At 46.8% G+C, this 27175-nt stretch overlaps 2 protein-coding genes across 2 annotated transcripts in view; one reads left to right on the top strand and one right to left on the bottom strand.

Moving 5' to 3' along the window:
- Window positions 1-4287, bottom strand: part of RAB22A (RAB22A, member RAS oncogene family) — an 83222-nt gene extending 78935 nt beyond the window's left edge. The window contains exon 1 of the mRNA XM_007951523.1: window positions 4282-4287. Coding sequence (XP_007949714.1) covers window positions 4282-4287 — 6 coding nt within the window. The remainder of the gene's footprint in view (window positions 1-4281) is intronic.
- Window positions 4286-27175, top strand: part of LOC103206088 (serine/threonine-protein phosphatase 4 regulatory subunit 1-like) — a 104042-nt gene continuing 81152 nt past the window's right edge. The window contains exon 1 of the mRNA XM_042782389.1: window positions 4286-4313. Within this exon, the coding sequence (XP_042638323.1) occupies window positions 4286-4313 (28 nt within the window). The remainder of the gene's footprint in view (window positions 4314-27175) is intronic.

The raw sequence follows: 27175 nt of genomic DNA on the forward strand, positions 1-27175 counted from the left end.
AAGCAACAGGCTACAACTCAAATTCAAGAACGTTGTCAGGATTGAGTTTCTCAGTCAGGACGGTGGTCTCCCCTCTGCCATGCCCTTAGACATTGCCTCTGTGGCCCTTAGCCTTTCGTCTGACTCCTGCCTCGGCGCCAGATAAGTCTGCTGCTCTGTCTCATGTCTCTTGGTTCCACTGCTGCTGTTTCTCAGCCGGGCGTCTCTCTTTCAGTAATGGGTCAGGCTCTCAGCCACACGTCTCTCTCAGCCAGCAGTGAGACATACTCCTCCTCTCTGCCTCTAGGAGGGCGTCTCTCTTTCAGTAATGGGTCAGACTCTCACCCACACATCTCTCTCTGCCTCTAGGAGGGCTCACTTTAAGCCTGGCAAAGTGGCAAAACCAACCAATCCCAGCACCAGAATTCCACACACCTGAGAGAGAGTGAACTTCCCCAGAAAATTGCTTCATGCTACGTGCAACAGAAATACCCCAGGTGGATAACTTAACAATCAGGAGCTACTTAGTTGCTCATGGCAAATTCTACCATGGTGCTTACAAAGACTATGGCTGGAGAAGCCACACTATGTAATTGCCTACGCTGCATGAACCTGTGTACAACTGAATGAAACACTGCCCAGGCTGCACCGCATTCATAGGCCTTGCCATGCTTGAGCCTGGTGTTGATCCATCTTGTTCAGGGTCTTCCCCTTTATTGCTAACCCTCTAATTTACTCAGCAGGGTGTCTTTCTCTAGGGACTGGTCCCTTCTAACCAGAGTAGGTGAGACAAAGCCTGGCCGTTCTTGCTTCCAAGGAGCATTCCAGCTGCACTTCTTCTGAAACAGATTGGCTCATGCTTCTGGCAGTCCGTGGTATTTTCAGTATTCACCAACACTACAATTGAAAGGCATCAACTCTTCTGTCTTCCTTACTGATTGTCCAGCTTTCACATGCATATGAGGCGATTGAAAATATCATGGCTTGAGTCACGTGTACCTTAGTCTTCAGAGAGACATCTTTGCTCCTTACCACTTTAAGGCAAATGCGGCACATTTGCCCAGCACAGTACATTGTCTAATTTCTTGACTGCTGCTTCCATGAGTACAGATTGGGAATCCAAATAAAATGAAATCTTGGACAACTTCCATCTGTTCCCCACTCACCGTGATGTTGCTTATTGGTCCAGTTGTGAGGACTTTTGTTTTCTTTATGTTGAGGTGTAATCTATACTGACGACTGTAGTCTTTGATCTTCCTCAGTGAGTGCTTCAAGTCCTCTACACTTACAGCAAGCAAGGTTATGTCATCTGCCTATGTCTTCCTCCAATCCTGATGCCGTGTTCTTCATCATGTATACTGTTTTGTTGAGCCAGGTATGGTGTAGACTCCCTGTTTCCAGAACTGAATGTTTCAGTCAGTGGCCATCCGTGCAAATGAAGGCTGCAACATTTCTATTGATAAACAGCAGTGAGCTGCCCCAGCAGTGTTTGATATTTATTTGGCCCGGCAGGAAAAGCTGATTTCTGGCCATTTTGGTTATCCAGTAAGTCGTCTTGAAACAGTGGCTTAAACCCCAGCATTTTATTATTTCTTAAGTTCTGTATGGTGACTGTGGTGCTTCTGCCTCACGGGGTCTCAGCTGGGCCGCTGGGAAGGCTGGAGGTCCAAGTAGCTCCACTCGTTCTGGGTTCTGCCTCACTTGCCCTCCGGGTGCCTTTTCCACTTAGCCAGTCAGGCTTCTCACAGTATGGTGACTACAGATTAAACTCTTTCCTGATCCAGTTGCATGTGTATACAAAAAGGAAGTAAGATTATATAGAAAAATGTGAGCAAATATTGCACATTGAGATGTGTGGTAAAGAAGGCTTTAAATAGTCGTTAGTAGACAGCTGGAGATTTGCCCCAGAAAGGAAGCAAACCACTGTCATGGCTCTAAACAAACCCACCCCTTGGGTAAGGCAACTTTGGAAACCTTCTGGAGCTTCCTGTATAGGTGGCAATGGGGGTGGGGGTGTTGCGAAGGGACGCAGGCCTGCACCTGAAAACTTTGTGGTACCCTTGATCTAATAGCCATCGCAGGAATCCCTCCCCACTGCCCACTACTTCAGCTGCTGCCCTGGACCCCACCTTCCCAGAAAAGCCAAACCAGTTGCAGTGGAGTCCGTGCCACTCCTGTCGACTCCATGTGTTGCAGAGTAGAACTCCATAGGGCTTTCAGGGCTGTGACCTGTGGGAAGCGGGTTCCAAGCCTTTCATACCACCCTTCATCTTGCCACGGGGCAGTTGGGAGGCACTGTCACACACAGTTGACAGCAGGACCTTGGAAGTCTCATCACTCACATCCTAAGCGCCTGTGGTTTCTGCTTGAGGTACATCACTGCCCCACTCTGTTTAATTTCTTCAGCTGCAAGGGCCTAATCACGAAGCCGCCTTTTGGCTGGTGGGAGGATCAGATGAGATAAGACATGTGAGAGTTTAGACCAGCACTTGGCTTACGGCCAGTGGTTTATCATTTATCATCACCTTTGTCCTTGCTAGGCTTAGGTTGTTGACAATATGTGTACATTTCTCCGTGTGCAACTTGGTGACACTGGTGACGTTTCAGGTTGTGTGACCATTCCACCCTTTTCTGAGGTGTTCCTCCTGCATGAACATAAACTCACTGCCCATCGTGTTCTGATGGAATCTTCCATGTTGCTGTTGCCGATTCTGTCTCCTATGGATCGTTCTTGAAAGAGCGTAATGCTCAAGACAGATATTTTTTACTAGTTAAACTAAACTACTGTTGAGTTTTAAGACTTCAGGGGATATTTTTGGTTTAAGGTTTAAAGATGATCTCAGGGCAGTCGTTTTGGGGGTTCATCCATGGTTGCTAGTCTTTTATTGGGAGCTCTGGTAGCGTAGTGCCTAAGGCACTTGACTGCTAACCAGAAGCCTGGCGGTTCAAACGCACCAGACACTCCTTGGAAGGAAGGTTGGGCAATCTACTTCTGTGTTCTAGGAGGTAGGTGGGATTATTTCTATTTCACACCTGATAAAAATGTGACTCAGAGAGGTGAAGTAACTTCTCCAGTGTGGCACAGCTCATACGTGATAGAATTAGCACTCAAACTCTGGTCCTTGTGTCTCTTGTTCTTATTCCACTACACAGCCCGGCCTCACAGGTACTCCTAGCCCATAGTAGGGGCCTGGGTGTCAGTGTGGTGGAACTGTGCCGTCCTTCTGGGTGTTCGTACCTAAGTGGCAGGGCGATCTCTCCATTTAGACTCTCAGTCCCTTTGGGCAGAGATACAAGCCAGGTTTCTTATCACACAGGGCCCTGCCTGATCTAGGTGTTCAATTAATGTGTGTTCCTGCTAACAATGATGGATTAGGAGGCTGGACTGATTCACTTTGTGATTCTTGATTAGATTTGGCTGACTTCTAAAAGCAGCCGTAATGAATGGGGGCCTTGTTTTGTTAAATCACTCAGAGTCTTCAGGCCACTGCCCCACAGAAAAGACTTAATTTGGGAGAATTGGCCTGCCGAAGCAATCCAGATTCCTTCTCCAAGAGCAGAAGTGTCTGGAAGGGTGTGGCGTTTGGGTGCTGGTGTGGGTCCGCACATGGAAGGTGGAGCTATGTGGTCTGCTCCCCAGGGCCTTAGGGCCTCTGGCGGAGTTGGTTCACAGCATGTGGAGGCCCGAGAAGGAGCCCTGGTGGCGCAGTGATTAAGTGCTTGGCTCCTAACTGAAAGGTCCTTGGTTCGGACCCACCAGCCTCTCCATAGGAGAAAGATGTGGCAGTCTGCTTCCAAAGAGATTATAGCTTTGGACACCCTCTGGGGCAGTTCTGTTCTGTCACTAGGAGTCAAAATCAACTCAGGGCAATGACTTGGTTGGGTCAGAAGCACAGGTTTACTTGGCCAATTAGAATTTAAATACGTGCTATTGATGGATGAGAAAAATGATAGAGACGGAGCTTTACGGAGAAAAGGGGGCCTAAGAGACCTATCAACAAAAGACAGCATGTGGTCATATTTGAATCCTTAGCTGAACAAACCAGCTATAAAAAGACATTGAACTTGGCCTGGGTACTAGGTAATATTGAGAATTATTATTGATTTTGTTGGATGTGGTAATGATGTCATGGTTTGGGTCCAAGGCAAAAGCCCTTACCTAGTAGCAGTGCCAACAGGAGCACTGGTGAGTGAAGGGATTCGATGTGCATGGTCTGCTTTCAAATGCTGCACCAGTCAAGTCAGTCAACCAACGGAGCTGGGGGAGAGGAGGAGGTGGAAAATGACTGGCAGAACGCTTACCGTCATGGAGGCTGGATGCTTGAGACAGGGAGGTAGGTTTATTATACTTTCTATTTTTGTGTGTGTTTTAAAACTAATAAAATTGTTTAAAAATGAAAGTATCCTATACAATCAAACATTTGTCAGAAAAGTTGGAGGCTGAGTTTCTTCCCTAAAGTCTGCTGTAAAGTTATTGTTAGATGAGTTTACTTTAAAAAACTGACTCAAAGAATCTGTTGATATTGGAGAACAGTGTACTTCCTTCGTTATTATTTTTTAAACATGCCACGGTCATCATGTTACTATTGTTGGACAGTATCATCATTTGGCAGTGGTGACTGGTGTACTTTTTGCAGGTGTTTTTAAGAGGCTCTGTGAAAGAACTTGGAAGAAGCTATACTTTTATTAATGAGAAGAGCTGAACTCTAAACCAAACTCATCGCCATCCAGTTGGTTGCGATTCCTGGCGACCCTCTAGGACAGAGCAGAACTGCCCCGGAGCGTTTCCAAGCCTGCCATCTTTACAGAAGCACAGGCTGTCGAGTCTTTCTTGCAGGGAGTGGCCGGTGGGTTCAAACTGCCGGCCTTTTGGTTGGAAGCCAAGTGCTTAAGCACTGCCCAGGGCTTCGGTGGGAGAAGCCAGCTGCCACTGAAAATGGGTGGATCTTTGTGGGAATAGGATTAGTTCAGCTGGCGGAATACAGATTGACTCTCTGAATCCTGACTGTTCAAACTTGAGTGAAAGCAGTCCTCTGAGCACCAGACACCCCACCTCACCTGCCTGCTCTGTGCCAGGCTGGTAAAAACGTGCTACTGAAGGACCACTGAGCCGGGTACCCAAAGGCAGAGAGATGACATGACTTTGAGCCCCGAACCAAACCGTTGAACTTAATTCTCTGAATTACAAACGTGAATCTGAGATGGTCGGTTTTTTAACTATAAACCCCCCTGTGAAGTAAAGTAGTTTCAACAGGAGCTAGTTGAAGATTCTCTTAAACTCAGAGGTCAGCCCCTCGCCACTGGGTTGACGCTGGTGCCTGGTGACGCCGTGTGTGTCAGAGCAGAACTGTGCTCCGTTGGCTTCTCTGTGGCTGGCTCAGCAGTAGATTACCAGGCCTTTCTTCCAACGTACCTCTGAGTAGAACCACACCTCCAGCCTTTGGGTTAGCAGCTGAGCACACCCAGGGATTCCCCAGATGTCAAACTCTTCTCTAGATGAGAGGTGGGCAAATTGTTTTCTGTATGGGTCAGAGAGATAGTATTTCAGGCTTTGTGGGTTGGAAGGTCGCTGTTGAAGATACTCAGCCCTGCAGTTGTAGTGTGAAAGCAGCTGTAGACAATCGGTATGTGAATGGGTGTGGCCGTGTTCCAATAAAACTTTATTTATGAAAACTGGCAGAAACCAAAACCAAACTCACTGCCGTCGAGGGTGCTCTGACTCATAGCGACCCCTCCTTGGGTTTGCGAGGCGGTATCACTACAGAAGTAATTGCCCAGTCTTCCTTCCAAGGAGTGCCTGGTGTGTTTGAACCGCCAGCCTTCAAAGTTAAATGCCTTAGGCAATATGCCACCAGAGCTCCCCATGAAAACAGGCAGTGGGCTGGATTTGACTGAAGTTTCCCTACCCCAGTTCTAAATCAAACTTGATTTCATTTAGTGAGAGAGTCTCTAAATCTGTGATTAGCTGAGCCAACCTGATATGGTGTATCATATTTTTTGTATATTAACATGCCCATGCAGATAACATGCACGTTTGTATAATATGCATATTGCACATAAGAAACTAATGGCACAAAGGTTTGCAAAAGACCGTATAGGGCACGTGTTATCTGTGTAAAAATGCGGTACTTCCTGAGTGTAGGTAGAGTATCAGGGCTTTTTGCTAGGACAACCTCTGTCTTGGTGACCAACCCTTGACAAGCTGCTCAGCCTTTGCGTCTCATTTTCCCTGCCTGTGTGTTGGGGATCAAAGCATGTACCTCTTTCCTCTCTGCAGGCCGAGGGTGGCAAGGTCAGCGGCCTCAGTGCTGGGGCCGAGTCCACTCTGCTTCCCGTCTGATACACGTTGTACGTTCTGTGGCCGTTGCTCTGTATTTTCCATTTCCTGTGAGGCAAACAGATGAACATGAGAAATTCCCAGCAGTTGTCTCTGTTTACGAAAAAGGTTTGAAATGGCTTTCTCCATCACAAATGAAGATCTTTTCAACAGAAATGTTGCAGTAAAACCTGGTGAATGAAAAAGAAAGGGTTTTGGCTTTAGTCTCCAGCCTTATGGGAAAAAGTCAGAAGTGAGGACAAGTGGTTGGTTTACCATGATTGGAAAATCATCTGTCTTCGTAATAGATATTTTTCCAGCTCCCCCAAGGTGCAGCCCTGTGTCAGGGACTTGGGATAGTTGGATGAATAAGGCAGATGGCATGTCAAGGGCTCCAGCAGCAGTACGAACAAAGACCTGGGGTCCTCATAAGACGGGGTAACTCAGTCTGCTAGGCATAGGGGAATGGGCTGCTGTGCAGGGTCAGGCCAAGGAACGTGCTGGGCCCGGCACCGGGCTCTCTGGGTGAGAGACCTGTGTATGTGAAAGTACAACTGTGAGAGAGCCGGTCTGTTTGCGGCCTGGTGAGGAGGTCAGAGACGGTCAGAAGGGAGCAAAGGGGTATGGGAAGGCAGGGTGTGTGTGGGGTGAGAGAGGTGGTGAAGAGTTTGCTTCACAGCCAGTGCCTTGGGTCTAATTGGAGGAAGCAGGGTGTCCCTATGTTTTGTTCAGACTTAGGAAAGCAATGCAGGCTGTGGTACAAAACCAGCAAACCAAACCTGTTGCTGTCAGAACAGTTCCAACTCATCGTGACCCTAAAGGACAGAGAATACCCACAGCGTTTCCTAGGCTATAATCTTTCCAGAAGCAGCCTGCGGTGTCTTTCTCCTGTGGAGCAGCTGGTAGGTTACAACAGCAGAGTGCCTAACCTCTGTGCCACCAAGGCTCCTCATAGTCCACAGGTGACCATTAATTGAGGACTTAAACATGGGGTTGCTAAAAGTTGGCATCAACTCAATGGCAACTGACAACAACAGTATTTAACGCAGGTTAATCATCTTACGAGGCAGGAATGTTTAACACCATGTAATAGCTAGCCATCAGCCGGTCCATGGAAGAAAGCTGGGGCAGTCTGCTTCTGTAAAGATTTACAGCTTTGGAAACCCAATGGGGGTTGCTATGAGCTGGAACTGACTTGACGGCAGTGAGTTTGGGGTTTTTTGGAGGAGCTAGGGGATCCTGCGCAGAGGACACAATAGAAGCAAGAACGTACGTTCTCGGAAAGACATGTTCATAGTATCGTTACTCTCACTAATCAAAAACCGGGACCTGCCCAAATGGCCGTCTTGAGTACAGTGGACACTTAATTGTGGCGTGTTCACTTGGTGGAAAATGACGGAGCCCTAGCTGGATGGCGCACAGCTGTGCGCAGCAACAGAGAAGGTGTCAAAGTGAACAGCAAGTGAAAGAAGCCAAGCACGGGTACAGACTGGGTGGGTGTGGCATACAAGGTTCAAACCTGCAAAGCTAATCCAGGCTACGGTACATTCTGCTGTGTCGTTTGTTTTTGAAGGATGGAGTTTGCAAATAAGGAAGCTCCCTCTTGGCCCCATAACTGATCTTCTGACTTTTTTTTTTTTAATTGTGATTTGGGTGAAAGTTTACAGAATAAATCTGTTTTCCATTCAATACTTCATACACACTGTTTTGTGACGTTACTTGCAATCCCCACAGTCTAACAGATCTCTTCCTGCTTCCTCCCAAGTTTTCTGACCTTTGAGATGGGCATAGTGTCCGTGGCTGTCATGTTCCCCCATCCAGTGATCACTCTAATCACGTAGAATCATGGTGACAGGATGACGTGGAGAATGGAGGATCATAAATATTGGTCACACCTGGAGAACAGGTTCTCAATGAAGGTGCTTGCTGGGACAGGTCTACCCAAACATTTGGCCTCCGTCTCTGGCTCTTTCGTGTCTGGGCCAGTAAAGGTATCTCATTGTGTACGTTTTATTGTGTGTGTTTTTTTCTCACCTTTCCACTTAAGGTGCCACATTCAGTGTAGCCACTCAATCAGGGCCTGGTGGCTTCATGAAAGGTGACGGGCACCCAGTGTGTCTTCCTCTGCAGGGCGCTTTCCTTCACCGGTGATGCCCTTTTTCCTCCGTCTCTCTTCCAGGTAGTTAACTCCTGCTTGATCTTCAAGGCCTAACTCAAACATCACTTCTCTTGTAGGGAGGCCTTCTTTAATATCATCCATCCTTTCTTCAAGCAGCGTGTTTTTCCTCATGCTTATTTATACCTGTATCCCGTGGCTCTTGCCATACTGGCCTTGTGCGTCAGTCGGTATATGACTGACTAACTCCCTTGGGAATTTTTGGAGTCCAGAGGCCACATCTGAATCTCTAGTACTTTGGTGAATATTGAATTATGTTGTTACCCAGTGGAGCTCTGGTGGTGGTGTAGTGCCTAAGGCATCTGGCTGTTAACCAGAAGGCTGATGGTTCAAACCCACCAGCCACTCCTCGGAAGGAAGACTAGGCAATCTACTTCTGTAGGGACATCACCTCAGAAACCCAAGGAGGGGTTGCTATGAGTCAAAACCGACTCGATGGCAGTCAGTTTGGTTTCTTCTGGTTGTTAACCAAAGGAGCCTTGGTGGCGCAGTGGTTAATGCTCAGCTGCTAATGGGAAGGTTGGCAGTTTGAACCTATCAACCACTGTGGCTCCAGGGGAGAAAGATGGGACAGCCTGCTTCCATAACGACTTACAGCCTCAGAAGCCCTATGAGGCAGTTTCGTCCTGTCCTATAGAGTTGCTATGAGGTGTAACTGACTTGGGGACAGTAGATTTGATTTGGTTTGGGTTGTTACCTGAACTTGAGCATGTGTTCAAGGTTGGTTTGCTATTAGCAAGCCTTCTGTTTTTGTTACATTACTAGATGAGTTGATCCCTTTATTGATGTAGGAAGGTCTGTAAAGTTTCTTTCCTTTTTGTTCATTATAGCTACTGTATTTTTGTAAATGTTTCTTTTTCAGTAACAATACACACATCAGACCCCACTCCTGTTCAACAATTTCTATATGTACAGTTAGCAATATTGGCTATATTCTTTCTTTTTCTTCTTTTCTGAATTGTCTTTATTTTATTGTTATTGTTGAGAACCTGCATGGCAGGGCGCACACCGATTCCACAGATCTCCTCGTACCAGTTAGTGGCACTGATGACACCCTCCTCGTGACAGTCGGTGACATGACACCCCCCAAGATAGGCCACGTCCTCACCCTCCTGTTCTGAGTGCCTCCTCCCTCATTGACATAAACTCATTGCCCCCAAGGTTCCCGTCTAAGCTTTCTTGTTACGGGTTTCAGTTTGATCCCAAATAGGTCATCCTTCAAGAGCATCATGCCCAAGGCGGAACATCGTTACTCATTAAGCTCAATCGGTGTTCAGTTTTAAGATCACTTCAGGCGATATGTTTGGTTTAAGGTTTAAAGATTATCTCAGGGCAATAGTTTCAGGGGTTCTTTCAGCCTCCATAGCTCCAGCAAATTTATGGTCCATGAGAATTTAAAATTCTGTTTTGCATTTCCATCCCCTCCCCCTTTGTTCAAGATTCTTCTATGTGATCTTCGATCAAAATTTTTTGTAATAGTAGCCAGGGATCACCCAGTTCTTCTGGTCACCTGGCAAAGGAGGCAGTTGTTCATGAAGGCAGTTAGCCAGCCACACATTCATACTCTCCTCCAATTCCTGACTCCCCTTCTTCTGTTGCTCCAACTGAGTAGAGACCAGTAGTTGTGTCTTGAGTGGCTGCCTGCGAGCTTTTCGACAGCAGGAGCTATGCAACAAACTGGAGGTGGAACGGAGGCACTAAGAGCATTATTAGGCCAGTTAACTGGGGTGTCCCATGAAACCACGACCCTAACCCTCCAAACCAAGGAACCAGACCCCACGAGGTGATTGGCTGTGCATCAGCACCCCCAGCAGTTACTCCGTTTTTATTTGGCATTGTTGTAAATACACGCGTCACACGTTTGCCATTTCAGCTTTTTACAGGTGTACCGCTTACTGACAGCAGTTACAGCCATGCAACTCTATCCTTAATGCTGTTTTTCCATCACCGATAACTGCCCCTTCCGCCGTCTCTCTGGCCTCTGGTATCCACTGACACACTTTCTTCCCTGTGTGTTTGCCTTTCCTTATGGTTTTATATAAGTGAGGTCATCCGGTATATGTTTGCCCTGTTGTGATTGGCTTATTTCGCTCAGCATGATGTTTTGAGCTCCAGCTGTTCTGCAGCATGTACCAGGACTTTATTTCTCCTACTGGCTGGGCCATATTCCATTCTGTGTATGGGCTACATTTTGTTCATCTGTTGATGGGCACTTAAGTTGTTTCCGAGTTCTGGCTGTTGTGAATAGTGCTGCGGACTTTGGTGGACAGGTCTCTGGGTCCCTGCTTTCAAGTCTTCTGGGTCTGTGCCTTTTGAACTGAATTGCTGGGTCATGTGGTGGTTCTATTTTTAGTTTTTTGAGGACCCACCACACTGTTTTCCACAATGATTATACTATTTTGCATCCCCACCAGCAATGGATAAGGGTTCCAATTTCCCGACAACTGTGCCAACATTTGTTACTTTTTTTTAACATAAATCCTAGCCATCCTGGTGGGAGTGAAATGGTGGCTTGACTTGCATCTCTGATGGCTGATGATGCTGAGCATCTTTTCATGTGTTTTGTGGACTTTTACCTTTCAGTGTCATCTTTGGTGAAATGTCTGTTCAAGACCTTTGGCCACTTTATGATTGGGTTATTTGTGTTTTATTGTTAATTTGTTGAAGTTTTATGTATATATTTTTTTATTAGATTTTTGCCACAGACGTGGTTTCTAAGGATACTCTCCCACAGTAGCTTGTCTTTTCACTTTTCTGGTAGTCTTTTGATGAATTATTAATTAAAAAATTTTTTATTGTGATTTGGGTGAAAGTTTACAGAGCATATCCGTTTTCTATACAGCAGTTCATACACATTTTGTTGCATGACATTGCCTGCAATTCCCCACAACGAACAGCTCCCCTCCCGCTTCCTCCCTGTGGTCACCTCTTCCCTGTGTCCTGCTTTCCTGTGTGTCCTGACTCCTGAGCACTCTCTTTGAGTTTATTCTGCTTGGAGTTCTTCAAGCTTCTTGGATTTGTAGATTCATGTCCTTTATCAGATTGGGGAATTTGCTGTCATTTCTTCAACTAGTCTTTCTATCCCCTTCTCTCTCTCTCTGGAATTCTCATGATACGTATATTAGGTCTCTTGTCATCGTCCCGTAATTCCATTACCCTGTGCTCAGCCTTCTCGAGCCTCTACTCTTGTTGCTCCTCAGCATCTGTCATTTTAACTATCCCATCCTAGTAATTTCTGATTATTTCTTGTGTCATTAAATCTTTTGGTAGGTCCTTTTAGGGTGTTTCTCAGTTCAGTTATTTTCCCTTGTAGTTGCAGTGTCTCCCTTGTTTAGATCTCTGGGTTTTTTTGTTTTTGTTTTTTGCATTGTTTTCCTTATTTCTTTGAGCTTTTTGTCTATGTTTTCCCTTAGTTCTTTAATTATGTTTAGTGTTGTAGTGTTATAATCTTCTCTGTTTTCATTATCCAGTCACCTCTAGATGCACTTTTCCTCTCTTTGTCATGTTTATTTGAATGGGCCATTGTTTCTTTGTGTTGTCATTTTTTGTTGGGGCATTGGAATTTTTGAGAGTGTTAACTTTTCTCAGTTTTCCTCAGCTTTTGATGTTTTTGCCTGCACTACTTTCTGCAAGAAACTCATAGAGGACAGAGTCTTTGTCTTTGGTTTAATTGAGATTTGAAAGTTCCAGATCTCATTTTTCATCTGTCAATCTCCAACAAACACACCAGAGAACATGCTGTGGCCGGCCAGTCTGTCCATCAGTGGGCACCACCACTCAGGTGAGATCTCGTGTACTAATCAGTCTGTCCATGAGGGGGTGCAGTCTCTGCTCTCTGTTTGTTACTCCTTTCTCTTCTCTTTCTCTGCAGTCACATTGTTAGTCACGAAGTGCATGCCCAGTGAACCTCGTTTGGGGCAGGGTGTCGCCCTCTGGTTTTGCCTGTGATTTCCTCCCCTGCTCTGTGGGGCTGCTTGTGTTGGAGCTGGCATTAGGGGAAGCACAGGCAGACCTTCCTCCATTTCAGGAGGAGGAGAGGCTAGCAGTCCCCACAAAGTCCTCTGGAAATGTCTTACTGGTTTCTGTGCTGGTTGGGGAGCACCACTAGGTGACTCACCTCCTAACTCCACTGTAGGGAGCCTTCTGGAGGAGTTCGTGTCAGTCCAGCAACCAGTAGTTACCTGTGTGTGGGGGCTAATCACACTCAGACAGACCCCCAGGGAGGTCTGCCTTGTTGCTGTCCGAGTCTGCCCCACAGTGTGTTGACTGTCGGCGTAGCCACCACTGAAGATGCCTACTTGCTAGCACACAGTAGCCTCAGGCAGCTGCTGGTGTAGTGCCTAAGGTGTTTGACTGCTAACCAGAAGGCTGGCGGTTCAAACCCACCAGCCACTGCTTCGAAGGAAGATTGGACAATCTACTTCTGTAGAGATACCAACTCAGAAACCCAAGGTGGGGTCACTGTGAGTCGAATTGGCTTGAAGGCAGTAAGTTTGTTTTTTGTGTTTTTTCAGTGCCAACTGTAAGGGGGAGCAGACAGACCCAAACTGATCCCCAGGGAAGTCTTTCCTGTTAGTTTCAGGTGCCTGGTGCTAACCAGAAGGTTGATGGTTCAAACGCAGCAGCCACTCCATAGAGGAAAGACTGGGCAATCTGGTTCCATAAAGATTTACAGGTGCATGGGGAGGCAGGTAGAAAGCTGACTATGGGAGCAAACTCCACTGTGGGGGCCTTCCGTAGGAGTTTGCTACAGCCTGACAACCAACAGTTCCCAGGTTGGGGAGTGGGTGTCACGCTCTGATCAGATCCCTTGGGGGTCTGCCTTGTTGCTCTCAGAGTCCCCTGGTAGATTGTTGGCTGTGAGAGCAGCTTCCATTCAAGACTCCTCCTTCCCCAGCACCAGATGAAAGTGGAGGCAGATGTACGTTGTGTTCTGGTTACCTAGTGCTGCTCTGACAGGAAATATACCACAAATGGGATGGCCTTAACAAACAGGAGTTTATTCTCTTACAGTATTGGAGGCTAGAAGTCTGAGTTCAAAGTGCCAGGCTCTAGGGGCTGTGTGAAAGCCCCTTGACCTTGGGCGTCACCTCTGCCTCTTGCTCCCGACCCAGTGAAGCTAGAGACATCTCCTCACTCAGGAAGCCCAAGGTCGACAAATAAAATGGCATAGTCCCGATGTTACCAAACCACATGGCAGGCCATTCATTCCAGTCTGTTCTAAGTCTCAAGGTCGGCAGAGCGTGGCAGGCTGCTGATCAACATGGCTACATGCAGGGTCCAAGTGTGCCATAAGCTAGAGACCATTCCCCAAGGCTTCTGCTTATATACAGGAAGCAGCCCACATTCCCTAAGGCAGCTACTTAGCTGCTCATAGTAGATTCTACCATGGAGTTGATTACCAGTCTCATCATGGGGAATAACTACCAGGAGCTGCCCAGCCACTCAACCAGGCCCAGCCAAGTTGACACACAAACATAACCACCACACTTTGGTTCCATTCTGCACATGTGTTTCCCCATATCTGTAGTGCCATTGACTTAGACTCACTGCCCCATCAGCTGTTCGTCTGTCCTTCAGAGTTGCTGTTGTCATTTTGATCCTGATAGAACCGTGCTCAAGGTGAACATTCTTGACCTATTCAACTAAACTGTTGTTTTGTTCAAAGATGACTCCAGGGGTAGTTTTGGTTAAAGGTTCAAAAATTTTCTCAGGGCAACAGATTGAGGGGTTTCTCCAACTTCAGTGAGTTTACTAAGTATGGATTCTATAAGAAATCTGGAAATTTGTAAAAATTTTGTACCCTTCGCCCCCCATTTTGATCAGGAGTCATCTACTGAGTCCTTGATCAAAATGTTCAGTAACGGTAGCCGGACTTCATCCTGTTCTGGTCTCCTGGCAAAGGCGGCAGTAGCTCATATTAGACTCGTGGTCTCGTTCCTTCTCTGATTTCTGGATTTCCTTCTTCCTCTGTTGCTCCAGGTGAGCAGAGACCAATTGTTGCATCTTGGATGGCTGCTTACAGGCTTTGAAGACCCCAGGCCCTACTCACCAAACTGAGGGGTAGAGCAGAAACTCTAAAAACAGTGTTAGGCCAACTGCTGTGCGGTCCCACAATGTCATGACCCTAAGCCTTTGAGTGAAGAGAACTGATCCTGTGAAGTGTGTGCGTCTAATTTAGCAACCGCATCCTCTTGTTTTTTCCTCCCCTGGTTGCTAAGGCATCTGACTGCTAACCAGAAGGTTGGTGGTTCAAACGCAGCAGCCCCTCCATAGAAGAAAGACTGGGCAATCTGGTTCCATAAAGATTTATCGCCTCGGAAGCCCAAAGGGGGTTGCTGTGAGTCAGAATTGACTCAATGGCTATGACTTTGGTTTTTTGCTTTTTATTGTTAAAATATTACATTTTTCTTACTTACATTTTCCATTTTACCCTTTTTCTGGTGTACAACTTGGTGATTTAAGTTAACATTAGTCCAGTGGGGTAACTATTACCTTTAACTGATGCCAGTTTTCTATATCTGCTGTGTTTTGAGCCTGTAAAGCTCATTTGCCTAACATTATATTTAAAATACAAATCCATACTTGGCTTGTTTTAAGACAGCTTGGTGTCTTGTCAAAAGCATTGGTACATAAAGTAATCTAGGATCCGTGGTGTGTTTCCACTAGAACATCCTCCTTCAGTTTATTGTATGCCCTGGCCTGGTTTCTATGGTATTCGTTATTTTGGGTGGATAACCCGAGTAACCCTTAGCGTGTTGTTGTTGTTCATTGCTGTCGATCAGGTTGGCTCTGACACATGGCAACCTTATGGATAATGGAATGAACCCTTGCCTGGTCCTGTCCCGTTACGGTCCTCTAGTGCCACTCTAACAGAACATACCATAAGTGAATGGCTTTAACAAACAGAGGTTTATTCTCTTACAGTGTAGGAGGCTAGAAGTCCGAGTTCAAAGTGCCACCTCTAGGGCCTGGGTGAAGGCCCCTTGACCTTGGGTTTCAGCTCTTCCTCTTGCTTCCAGTCCACTGAAGCTGGAGGCTTCTCTTATGTCAGGCAGGTTCTGGCTGCTGAGGCTGACAAACCCAAGTTTGACAAAGAAAATGGCACAGTCCACAGATTATCAGGCAACATGGCAGGCCACTAGTTCAAGTCTGGAAATAGTCCCAGGATCAGCAGACAACATGGCAGGCTGCTGAATGAAGACTCAGCTACATGGGTTCAAGTGTGCCAAAAAGCCAGCTGCCTTTCTCAAAGCTTCTTACATACTGGAAGCAGACCACAGCCTTAGAGCAGCTGTTCAGCTGCTCCAGTAGATCCCACCATGGAGTTGATCAGCAGTCTCATCGTGGGGAATAACTGAAACCAGGTGCCCAGCCCCTCAGCCAGGCCCAGCCAGGCTGACACACAACCTGACCTACCTACCACCTGTCCTGTCGCCATGGTCTTTGGTTTGTTCGAGCCTCTTGTTGCAGCTGTGGTGTCAGTCCACATCACTGAGTCTTCCTCATTTTCAATGACCCCCCAGTTTACCGACACGATGTTCTTTTCTAGCAGATGATCTTTCCTGATGATTTGTCTGAAGTACATGAGGTACAGTCTTATCATCTCACTTCTAAGGAGTATTAGGTTGTATTTCTACCAAAAAAAACCAAACCAAATTCATGGCCGTCGAGTCAGATCCGACTCACAGCGACCCCTAATTGGGTTTCCAAAGCGGTATCACTACAGAAGTAGATTGTCCCACCTTCCTTCCGAGGAGTGGCTGGGGGTTCTAGGGCAGGGAACCTTCAGAGCAAAGCCTTTAGCCAGAGAAGAGGCCGGAACACATGGGGACTAGGGCAGAGGCCACGCGGTGAGGGAGGGAAGGAGTAGTTGGAGATGCCGTCAGAGGAGTCAGGGTGGGCCAGTCCCCGTGGGACCACCTGCTCCACAGGGCCTACTCAGGCAGCTACACCAGATCCATTTTTTTTTGTGTGTGCTGGTTCTCAACTGGGCAGTTTGGACCCCAGGGACATCTGGACATCTGGTTGTTGATTGTCACAGCTTGGGGAGAGGCCAGGGATGCTGCGAAACCTCCCCCAGTGCTCCATCCCCCCAACCAAAGATTATCCAGCCCAGGATGGCACTGGTGCTAGGGTTGGGGTGCCCTGCTCCAGCCCTTCATCAGCTGTTGATTGACTGACTTTGCCTTTGGAAGCTTAATAAAGAAGAACATTAAAACGTCATGGGAAGAGGTTACTCATCACCACACCTGGTCAGGATGATTGAACAGGTGACATTGCTGCTGATGCTAGTGTTGTTCATTGGCTCTGGAGGAAAGGGCATCCAAACCTGGCTGGTGTGGGCTGTTTAGGAAACCCGGCGCTCTTAAAGAGGAAGTGGGGACCAAGTCCAGCACTCAAAGGAAATGGTAATTACTTCATCAGTAACTTCAGTTTGAATTTAGGATTCTCTAACTTCAAATAGGGCTGGAATGTTGAGCCACATGAGAGAAAGTGTTTATATAAGAAACCCCATGTTTTTCAGAACTGGAATAAAGGCCCTATTCTTTACAGATGAATGGGACCTTTTCTGGAGGAACATTTTCCTTGGATCGCACTGACCCGGATTGTTCAGAAATCACTCATTCATATGCTACTTTCCCTGTTTTCACTACCTTGCCATCCCACCTGTATTTGTCTTTGTATTAAATAACTTATATAAACATGATTGGAAAACTTGTTGCTCTAAATGACACTTAACCAAAATATCATAAAACAAAAATAAAATCGTGTGATTAAATTGTCGGTACAGTTGCCTGTGGCAGGTTCTGAGCCTGACACCTGCTCTGTGCTGACAGGGAAGATGAGCCAGTTTTGGGGACCCAGCCCCGAAAGGGAGCATGTGACTTAGAGAGCCAAGAAGGGAATTCTACTGTGTGATATGGTGATATTTAATGTACTTGTCTGTGATGCAGTGGTTAAGGTAGTTGGCTGCTAATAGAAAGGTTGGTGGTTCAAACCCACCAGCCCCTCAACAGGAGAAAGATGCGACAGTCTGCTTCAGTAAAGATTACAGCCTTGGAAACCCTATGGGTCGGTTCTCCTCTATCCTATAGGGTTGCTATGAGTCAGAATCAACTCAGTTGCAGTGGGTTTTGGGTTGCTGTGTCACATGTGGGATACCGTGCTGCATTTGCAATGTGACTGACGGGTCAGGGTTGCACTGAGAGTGTAGGACCAGCTGGTGACATCATGGAGACTAGTTGTCTTTGCCTCTGAGGGGCTACCAACTATTAATGCCAAGCTCTCCCAGGAGGGTAACTAGACAGCCTAGTTCTTTCTCTGTACAGGACCAAAATTGTAATCCATTCCTGAAAAAGAAACCAAACCGAACACTTGTATTTGGATTTCTTCCTATTTCAGATGGATTTGATGTGTTTTTTCTCTCTGCCCCTCTTACACACTTAATATGCAGCACCCACATCTAACTCCATGTGCTTTGAGGATGACTGAGTGCAAAAACGGCAAGGAGGACACATGTTCTGACCTCCTCTAATCCCACAAGAGGAGGACAGGATTACCACCAGCAGTAACCCAAGGCCTGTTCCTACAAGGTCAGACATGATGCCTCCCTCCAGCCCTTTCTCCAACCGTTCCTCCCAAAGTACCCCCCACCTCTCTCCTGGGTTCAATAATTCACTGCAGTGGCCACACAGAGCTCACAGATTATGGGGTTTATTAGGGAAGCACCACAGGCTACAATTCTAGTTCAGGAAAAATCGCTCAGTCTCCCAGCCCACCATCCCTCGTCCAGCAGTCTCTCACAGTCTCTTTCCCAGCAGTGCTGGTCCCTCGGTGTCTCACTCAGCGATGCGTGTCTCTTGCGTCTCTTTCCCAGCAGCACGTGTCCCAGGAGCCTGTGTCTCTTTCAGCAGCACGTCTTCCTCAACCTGCAGTCAGAGAGAGTTCTGCCTCCAGGAGGCCTCCTTTTGAGCCCGGCAGGGTGGTCAAACTAGCCAATCAGAGCGTCAGAACTCTAAGCATTGAGAGAGAGTAGGCACCTCCCAGAACATTGTTTTGTGCCACTCCCAACAGAAATACTCCAGGTAGACACCTTTAGCAATCAGGAGCTCCTCAGTTGCTCATACAAAATCCCACCTTGGAGTTTACAAAGACTTATGGGTAGAAAAGCCACACTAAGTAATATACTACACTGCACTGAGTGATTTTGATTACTTATTGAGTAATTGCATTTTAGCAGTTGTGTGAAATTATAGTTGCTCCGCTTGTGAACCTAGGATGTCACACTTCTAGGCAGATGTGAATTGTTTAATGGCTTGTAGCGTGGGACCTTGTGCTGTGAGCACAGCTTCAGGTGGCTCAGATCAGGTGCTGCACCTTAGGCTTCTTTTTGTGGGAACTAGATTGTCTGGCTTTCTCAGGGACTCCTGGGCCCTCTTGAATTGACTCCTGTAGTGCCTAAGGCATTTGACTGCTAACCAGAAGACTGGTGGTTCAAACCTACCAGCCACTCCTCGGAAAGAAGACTGGGCAATCTACTTCCATAGTGATATCACCTCAAAAACCCAAGGAGGGGTCTCTGTGAGTTGGATCCAACTTGATGACAGTGAGTTTGGTTTTTTTTTTTTTGGAATCCAAGTCACAGGAGACCGATTTCTATGGAATCTGATCTTTATTAAATGTCACCTGTGGGCTGGACAGGGAGCTCTGGCGGTGCAGCAGTTAGAGCATTCGGCTGCTAATCAAGAGGTTAGTGGTTTGAACCCACCAGCCGCTCTGCGGGAGGAGCACGTGGCAGTCTGCTTCTGTAAAGATTGACAGCCTTGGAAGCCCTGTGGGGCAGTGCTCCTCTGTCCTGTAGAGTCACCAGCAGTCGGAATCGACTTGACGGCAGTGGGTTGGGTCGGACGTGCCAGGCGTTACGTTTTTAATAAAGAGGTTACAGAAACTGTCCACTCCGAGTCACTGCTGTACCTCTCTCTACCACTAATGGTTGCCCTGAGCCCTGGAGAGAGGAAGTATTAACAGTAATATAATGTGATCAGTTACTGAGTAAGAATAAGAACAGCAAATGGTATTGTCAAAGTGCTCATGTGTGTTAAATGCTATATATTGATCTTTCCTGTCGTTTAATCTACACTACAGCTATTTCAGGTAGCTACTATTGTATTCAGGAGAAACTCAGGGGGTGAGATATCTAAGCCAAAAACTCTGCTGCTAGTGAGTCCATTTTGACTCATAGCAACATTACAGGACAGAGAAGAACTGCCCTGTGGGGTTTCCAAGGCTGTAAATCTTCATGGAAGCAGATTGCCCCATCTTCGTCCTGCATAATGGCTGGTGAGTTCAAACCCCTGATCTTTCGGTTAGCAGCCCAGTGCTATAACCACAGTGCCACCAGAGCTCCTCATTTATCCAAGAGTACAACTAATAAGAGACAGAGCTTGACTTCAGAATCAGATATTCCAATTCGAGGTGTGGTGCCCTGAATTGATTACACAGTTACGCTTCTGACATCTTTTGAGTGGGAGATTTAGGATTTAATTTTGAATTTTTCCTTCTTTCTTTTTTTAAATGTTATTCTATCCCTTGTATGCATCTGGATGTGGATTTGTTTTTAACCATTCAGTCGGGATTTTCCTTCTTCAGATCGAGTAGTCATCTTTTTTTCAGTTCTGGAAAATCGTTAGCCGTTCGCTCTGTGAATCTTGCCTCTCCCCGTTTTCCTGAATTCTTTCTGGGATTCTTGTGGGACTTGGACCGAGCCTTGGTGGTGTTCTTCATGTGCCCGATTGCTGCCTCATGTCTCCGTGTCTGCTTCTCTGGGCAGCAGTCAGGTCTGTCTTCCAGCTCACTAACTCTTGAGCTGTGTCTAAACTATTGCTTAAACCAGCTACTAAACTTTCATTACACTGTCTCAGTTATTCATTTCGACTTGGTTCTTTGTCAAATCTGCACATTCTTCTTTCATTATGGTTTCGTCTTTTTTTACAGTCTCTGTCGTTTTAAGCTGGTTACTTGATAGTCTTGTTCAGATTGTTCTCACTTTTCTAATCTCGGTGCGCGTTTCCTCATTTCTTGTGTCTGCTGACTCTTCCTCGTGTGACTTTGTGATCGGGACCAGTGCAGAATTGTCTTCTGCCAGCCTGCCCTTAGCAGGGGCTGCTCCGTGAGGTTCCACGTTTGGGAGGTGACAGGACCTGCCGGCTGCCTCAGCTTGTGATGAATCCGGGCAGCGAGCCTGTTAACGGCTCAGCTCGGGGCCCCTAGGCTTTGCAGACGGTGGACAGTTGCCCTCAGCGCTCAAAGGGTGTGGTCTTGGTCTCTCGAGAGGAGCAGCCTTCGTCTGCCACCGTTTACTGTTGTCCCTTCTCCATAACTCTCTTAGACTGAGGAACCGATTTCACATTCACTACCCATGCTTTTTATTCCCATGTGGGCATCAGAAACCCAGCCCTTGAGATCTGTGTCTGCGTCTTACATGTTGGCCTGTGGGAATCAACTTCTGCTAACTCCCCTCACTTTGATTTTTACCTTCCTTTCTGGCACTTGCGGGTGTCCTTTCCTTTCTTCCTTCGAGTATGTTTTTAAATACTTTATCTGAATTCTGTGTTTTTTTTGTGGGAGAGAGTTTATCTTCGTCAGCTCCACCATCACGTTGCTGAAAGTTCCAGTAACTGAGATTTGAAGCTAGTTGGCCAAAGCCCATGCTCCTCTGGTATACCACACTGATTTACAGTAGTAGTGTTGTTATGTGCCGTCGAGTCGGAACCAACTCATAGTAACCACTCCTTGGGTTTCCAAGGCCGTATCACTACAAAAGTAGATTGCCCCACCTTCCTTCCGAGGAGTGGCTGGTGGGGTTGAAAAAAGAAGCTAGTTTTAGGAAAGAAATCAGAATGTCAATTTATTATTTGTTGCAACGAGGTAAGCATTTATCTAGAAGGCTAAGATGTTCAGGTGAGTACATTAGTAGCTTCTCACTGGACAATGTCTAGAAAGAGAACTTTACAGTGCTTTTCACCACCGACCCCAAAACCCACTACTGTCGAGTGGATTCTGACTCCTAGTGACCCCATAGGACAGGACAGAGGAGAACTGCCTCTTAGGGTTCCCAGGGCTATAAATTTTTGTGGAAGCAGACGACCTCATCTTTCTCCCATGGAGCAGGTAGTGGGTTTGAACTGCCAACCTTTTGGTTAGTAGCCAAGTGCTCTGAGCACTGTACCAAAGGAGCCAACAGCAGTCAGGGGTAGGTAGGACCTTATCGACAAAGAGAAATGGTAGGGCAATTTTTTAAGATATATTCTTGCATACCTTCAAGGGAAATGAACGTATCCCTGAAGACTGTGACTCCCTATGGCCTCGTAAGTACTGTGTGTTCTCTTGCTGTTAATTGGGGTTCTCAAGGAGATTGTTAGGATCACAAGGTCACTTCATAAACATGGAATCAGAGCAAAGGGAGTTAGATACTCCTAAGAGTTGTTTTCATCTCTGCTGTGCCGGCAACTTGCTAGGTAGGTAGGTAGCCACTCTAGCCTCCCTCAGACCGGGCTTGGGAAGAATAGAAGAGTGAAGAGATTGAATGTCTTCTGCTTATTTATTTATTTTTTTAAAGGTGCCTTTATTGATGTGTAATTTACACACAGATACCAAACCAAAAAAAAACCAAACTCACTGCCATGGAGTCGGATCTGACTCATAGTGACCCCTCCTTGGGTTTCCGAGGTGGTATCACTATGGAAGTAGGTTGCCCAACCTTCCTTCTGAGGAGTGGCTGGTGGGTTTGAACTGCCAGCCTTCTGGTTAGCAGTCAAATGCCTTAGGCACTATGCCACCAGAGCTCCTACAGTCACTGATTTTAGGTATACAGTGAGATGAGTTTTAACAAATACGTAGGAGTTGTGTGACCACAACCCCAAACTCTAATCAAGTTATAAAATGTTTTCAGTGCCCCAAGTGTCCCATTATGTCCCTTTGCCTTTGTGCCTTTCACCACTGCCCACCGCCTGTTTTGTGTTGCTCTATTCTGTCTTCCATAGAATTTCACTAAAGCAGAATTGTGCAGAGGGACATCTTTGTGTCTAGCTTTTTCACTTAGCATCATTTTTTGAGACCCATGTGGTATAGTTCCCATTCAGCCCTTTCTCTCTGGGTTGTTCAGCAACGTTGTTTAGCGTCCTCACGAGGTGGGAACCCTCGCCTTATTTCCATGCTGGGGGTCTGTTCCCATTCATCTAATTTCCCTGCCCCTGACCTCCTCATCTTTGTATTAAAGTCATTGGTAGCCGCTTGGTCCCATATAGGTGATTTTGGAAAGGAGCACAGTACTTAGGAGGGCTGTTCATTATTTGTGAGCCAGGCTTACAAAACACTGAACTGCAGGGCAACCTCGGGTTAGTTTTGGCTTTCGGTCTGAAGAGTACCTCAGGGCAGTGGTCTTGGGGAACCCTCCGGTTTAACCAACCCAGTGGCTCTGTTGTCTTGTGTTGTTTGTCTTAGTTTTATTTTTCAGGAATTTGAGTTCTGCTCCATGTTTCCCCCGCACTCTGCCAGGGTCCTTCTGTTGTGGCCCTGATTAGAATCATTGGTGGTGGTAGCCGGCATCATCTAATTCTTCTGGTCTCAGGGGACATGAGGCTGTGGTTCATGTAGACCGTTTGTCCTGTAGTAGTTTCTTCTCTGAGTCTTTGGGTTAGTTCATTCCTTTTTATCGTTGAGAATTATTATATGGTATAGAAATACAGCAATTTGTTTATCCATTTGTCAGTTGATGGTTATTTTTGTTATTTCCTGCTTTTGGCTGTTACGAAGAATGTTGCTATGAACATTCAAGTACAAATCTTTGTGTAAACATTTATTTTCATTTCTCTTGAATAAATACCCAGGAGTGGGAGTGCTGAGTCATGTGGTAAAACCAAAAACCAAACCAAAACAAAAAACACCTCACTGCCATCAAATCGATTCTGATTCATAGCACCCCCCTTTGGGTTTCTGAGGTGGTAAATCGTTATGGAAATAGATTGCCCAGTCTTCCTTCCATGGAGCAGCTGGTGGATTTGAACCACCAACCTTCTCATTAGCAGTCAAATGTCGTAGGCACTATGCCACCAGAGCTCCTAGTCATGTGGTAAATATATGTTTAACTTTTTAAGAAACTGCTGTGCTGTTTTAGTGGCTGTACCATTTCACATTCCCACCAGCAGTGTATGAGGGGTAGTTTCTTCACATCCTCATTCACACTTATTTTCCTTTTTTTTTTAAATTATAGTCATTCTAGTAAATACCTATTGTTAGCCCTTTGTGGTTTTAATTGACGTTTCCCTAATTACTAATGATGTTGGACATCTCTTCCTGTGTTTAACTGTTATTTGCATATCTTTGGTAAAATGTCTATTAAAATCTTTTGCCTGTCTTTTAAGTTGACTTGCTTCTTTTATTGAATTCTGAGAGCTCTTTGTATATTTTGGATACAAATCCTTTGTCAGGTACACGGTTTGCAGATATCCTCTTCATAGTCAGTAGCTTGGTGGTCCATGTTCTTCACAGTGTCTTTAAAGAGCTGAAGTTCTTAATGTTGATGACATTAATTCCTCTGTTTCCTCTCATGGCACATACCTGTTGTGTGCTTTCTGAGAAATCTTTGTGTCCCCAGAGTGCACATGGGGTGCGTTACAGGCACATAAAGGGTGCTGGCCAGAGCATCAGGGCACCGCTTCATTTCTCCTGTTTCACTCATGGAAGGTTCTTTGAGTGATGTCATTCCTTCATTTCACCACATTTTATGGGCACCTGCGACTTGTACTACACTGTGTGCTTGGCTGGGAGACAGATATGAAACAATCACCGAACCCCAGGCCAGCACCCTCGTGACATGAGGTAGGGAGGATGAGGCCACAGCTCCAGGAGAGACTGCAGTGGGGGACTGGCCTTCTCCAGACAGGCAGGGAGCTCCTCTCAAATCCCAACCCTCCAGGTGGATAGAGGAGGGGCAAGAGGGCAGCATGTCCCGGGCAGGGGGAGCAGCATGTGCAGAAGAAACATGGGGAGGGAGGATGTCGGTGCCCCCCAAAGTCTAAGGGGCGGCCCAGAGTGCCTGAGGTCAGGGGTGAGGGGAGGTGGAGGCTGATTGAGTAAATGCAGTCCATGTTTCTTCTCCGGCGTGGGGCATGGCACAGTGTCTGGAGTCTGTTTGGGTCGCGTTCTGACTTGGCCACTCTCCACTGTGTGACCTTCCACGAGTTTCTTAGCCTCCCTGAAGAACATGAGGACCACATGGTGTTGATGGAGACCATCAAGGGCCAAGCTGCAGAAGCTGCAAAAGGCTGTCTGCACGGTTCCTGGCTCATAGAAAGCAACTGTTGAGGGTTAGTGGGTAGCCAGTGCTCGAAGTGGGTAGCTTTTATTTCCTTGCATAGGGTTAGTGTCGTTGTGTTATTTTCAATCATTAACATTCTCAAGTAATAACTGTTGTTGTGTGACACACATCGCCAAGTTGTTCAGTTCTCGGATAAGTAGAATTTTGAAGAGTGTGTTCTGTCACTTGAAATAGCAGTTCTTAACCCATGAGGTGCAGGTGTGGCCGCAGAGGGTCTTTTGAAGGCCTGAAGGAGGAGTCTGGCTATGACATGCCTTGGAGCACTTCTGGTTCTGGGAGTTTGGGAACTGCTTTCCACGTGCGTGGCTTCACGCCTGCTGTGCTCGGGCTGTGTGAGCAGGCGCACTCTACTGCCTGTGAGGCTCCCCTAAGTGCCTGTGGCTGTGGGGCTCCACTGGGCTGGCGTGGCCCCTTTCAGCCAGGGGTCGTGCGGAGAGGGTGTATTTGATCGCGCTGATTGTATTTTATCTACAAATGGACGATTCTTCATTACAGTTCTCAGAGTGTCTGTGATACAGTATGAATTTTTAATAAGCTGTAATTACTATCCTAAGGAAATCAGTTGAGAAAAACTGTGACTGGAATTTCAAGGGAAAGGAAGCGCATTAAAGTCGAACATCTTCAGGAGCCCTGGTGGCACAACAGTTAAGTGCTCAACTATGGACAGAAAGGTTGGGGACTTGAACTCCGCCACAGGCTCTGCAGGAGAGAGGCCTGGCAGTCTGTTCTCATGAAAATCATGGCCTGTGGGTGCAGTTCTGCCCTGTCCCGTGGGGTTGCTGTGAGTTGGAATTGACTGACAGCCCCACAGCAACAGACACACATTTGCTGTTCCTACTTTACACTTGTCAGTGATGCCCAGATTGTCACTATTCTCCTGTCTGCCAGATAGAGCCCTGCTTCCCCAGCGGCTGAGTGTCACTGTGAGGGGTGGTGGGGTGACTTTATCACACCCCATAGGAGGTGCCGGTTAATCTTCCAGAACTAACAAGTGAGGCCATTCTCTTGCCAAAACCAGTCTCAGGGAAGACCTTGACAGCCTGTTTCTTTATTTTTTTAGGTGACAAATGGAAAAGGGAACGTGTGTGTGTGTGTGTGTGTGTGTGTTGGGGGTGGAGAGGAGAAGATGGGGAGGAGTTGGGGCGGACCTGCAGGTATATTTTTCTTTCTTGTGCACAAGCTGTAGGGGCAGGCTGTCTTTGAAACAGACGAGAGACCTCTTGATACCTGACTTCATGTCCAGGCAACTCCTCAGCCCACCTTGTTCACCCAGTGAACACGGTAATGAAACAAGATGCGTGCTTACTAGAAAAAGCAGTCAGGGGATCCTTACAAGAACCTACGTGCCTCCTGAATGCTCTTCATGGTAGCACGTTCCCATGCAGTCTTGTGATCTTAGCCCAGGCCTGATCTTGGCGCCTGCCCCTCTTACTGGCCGTTGGCTGGGCCTTTCTCATGCCGACCACATCTGTAGACCTCGTCTGGATTTTCGGATTCAGAGTCTCAGGTGGAGTGAGAAGACGTGCTGAGCAGCACACCTGCGGGGTCCCTGCAGAGGTGAACCGTTTGTTTACAGGAGCCTCCACTGCACCACCTTGATTGCTGTTGTTCGGTGGCACTGAGGTGGCTCCCACTTACACTGACCCTGCCCGCAACAGAACAAAACCCTGCCCGCTCCTTTGCCACCCTCATAATCAGTGCTGTGCCTGAGCCCGTCTCCTTGAGGGCCTTCCCCGTTGTCACTGACCCTCCCCTTTACCAAGCATGGCATCCTTCTCCAGGGAACGGTCCCTTCTGACAACATGACCAGAGTAGGTGACACGAAGTCGGCCCATTCTTGCTTCCAGGGAGCATTCTGGCTGCACTTCTTTCAGGACAGGTTTGTTTGTTCATGGTACTTTCGGTATTCTCCGCCAACATCACAACTCAAAAGCATCAACTCTTCTTTGATCTTCCTTACTCGTTGTCCAGCTTTCATATGCATATAAGGCGACTGAAAATACCATAGCTTGGCTTAGGCACACCTTAGTCTTCAGAGTGACATTTTTGCTTTTCAACACTTTAAAGAGATCTTTTGCAGCAGATTTGCCCAGTGCAATACAGTGTCTGATTTCTTGACTGCTGCTTCCGTCGGTGTTGATAGTGGACCCAAGTAATACAAAATCTTTTGACAACTTCAGTCTTTTCTCCACTCATCATGTTGCTGCTTATTGGTCTGGTTGTGAGGATTTTCGTTTTGTGTTGAGGTGTAATCCATACTGCAGACTGTAGTCTTTCATCTTCATCAGTAAGTGCTTCAAGTCATCTTCACTTTCAGCAAGCA

Source organism: Orycteropus afer, unplaced genomic scaffold (genome assembly GCF_000298275.1).
Source record: "Orycteropus afer afer isolate SDZICR_OR568_19922 unplaced genomic scaffold, OryAfe1.0 scaffold00295, whole genome shotgun sequence".
NCBI lineage: Eukaryota > Metazoa > Chordata > Mammalia > Tubulidentata > Orycteropodidae > Orycteropus > Orycteropus afer.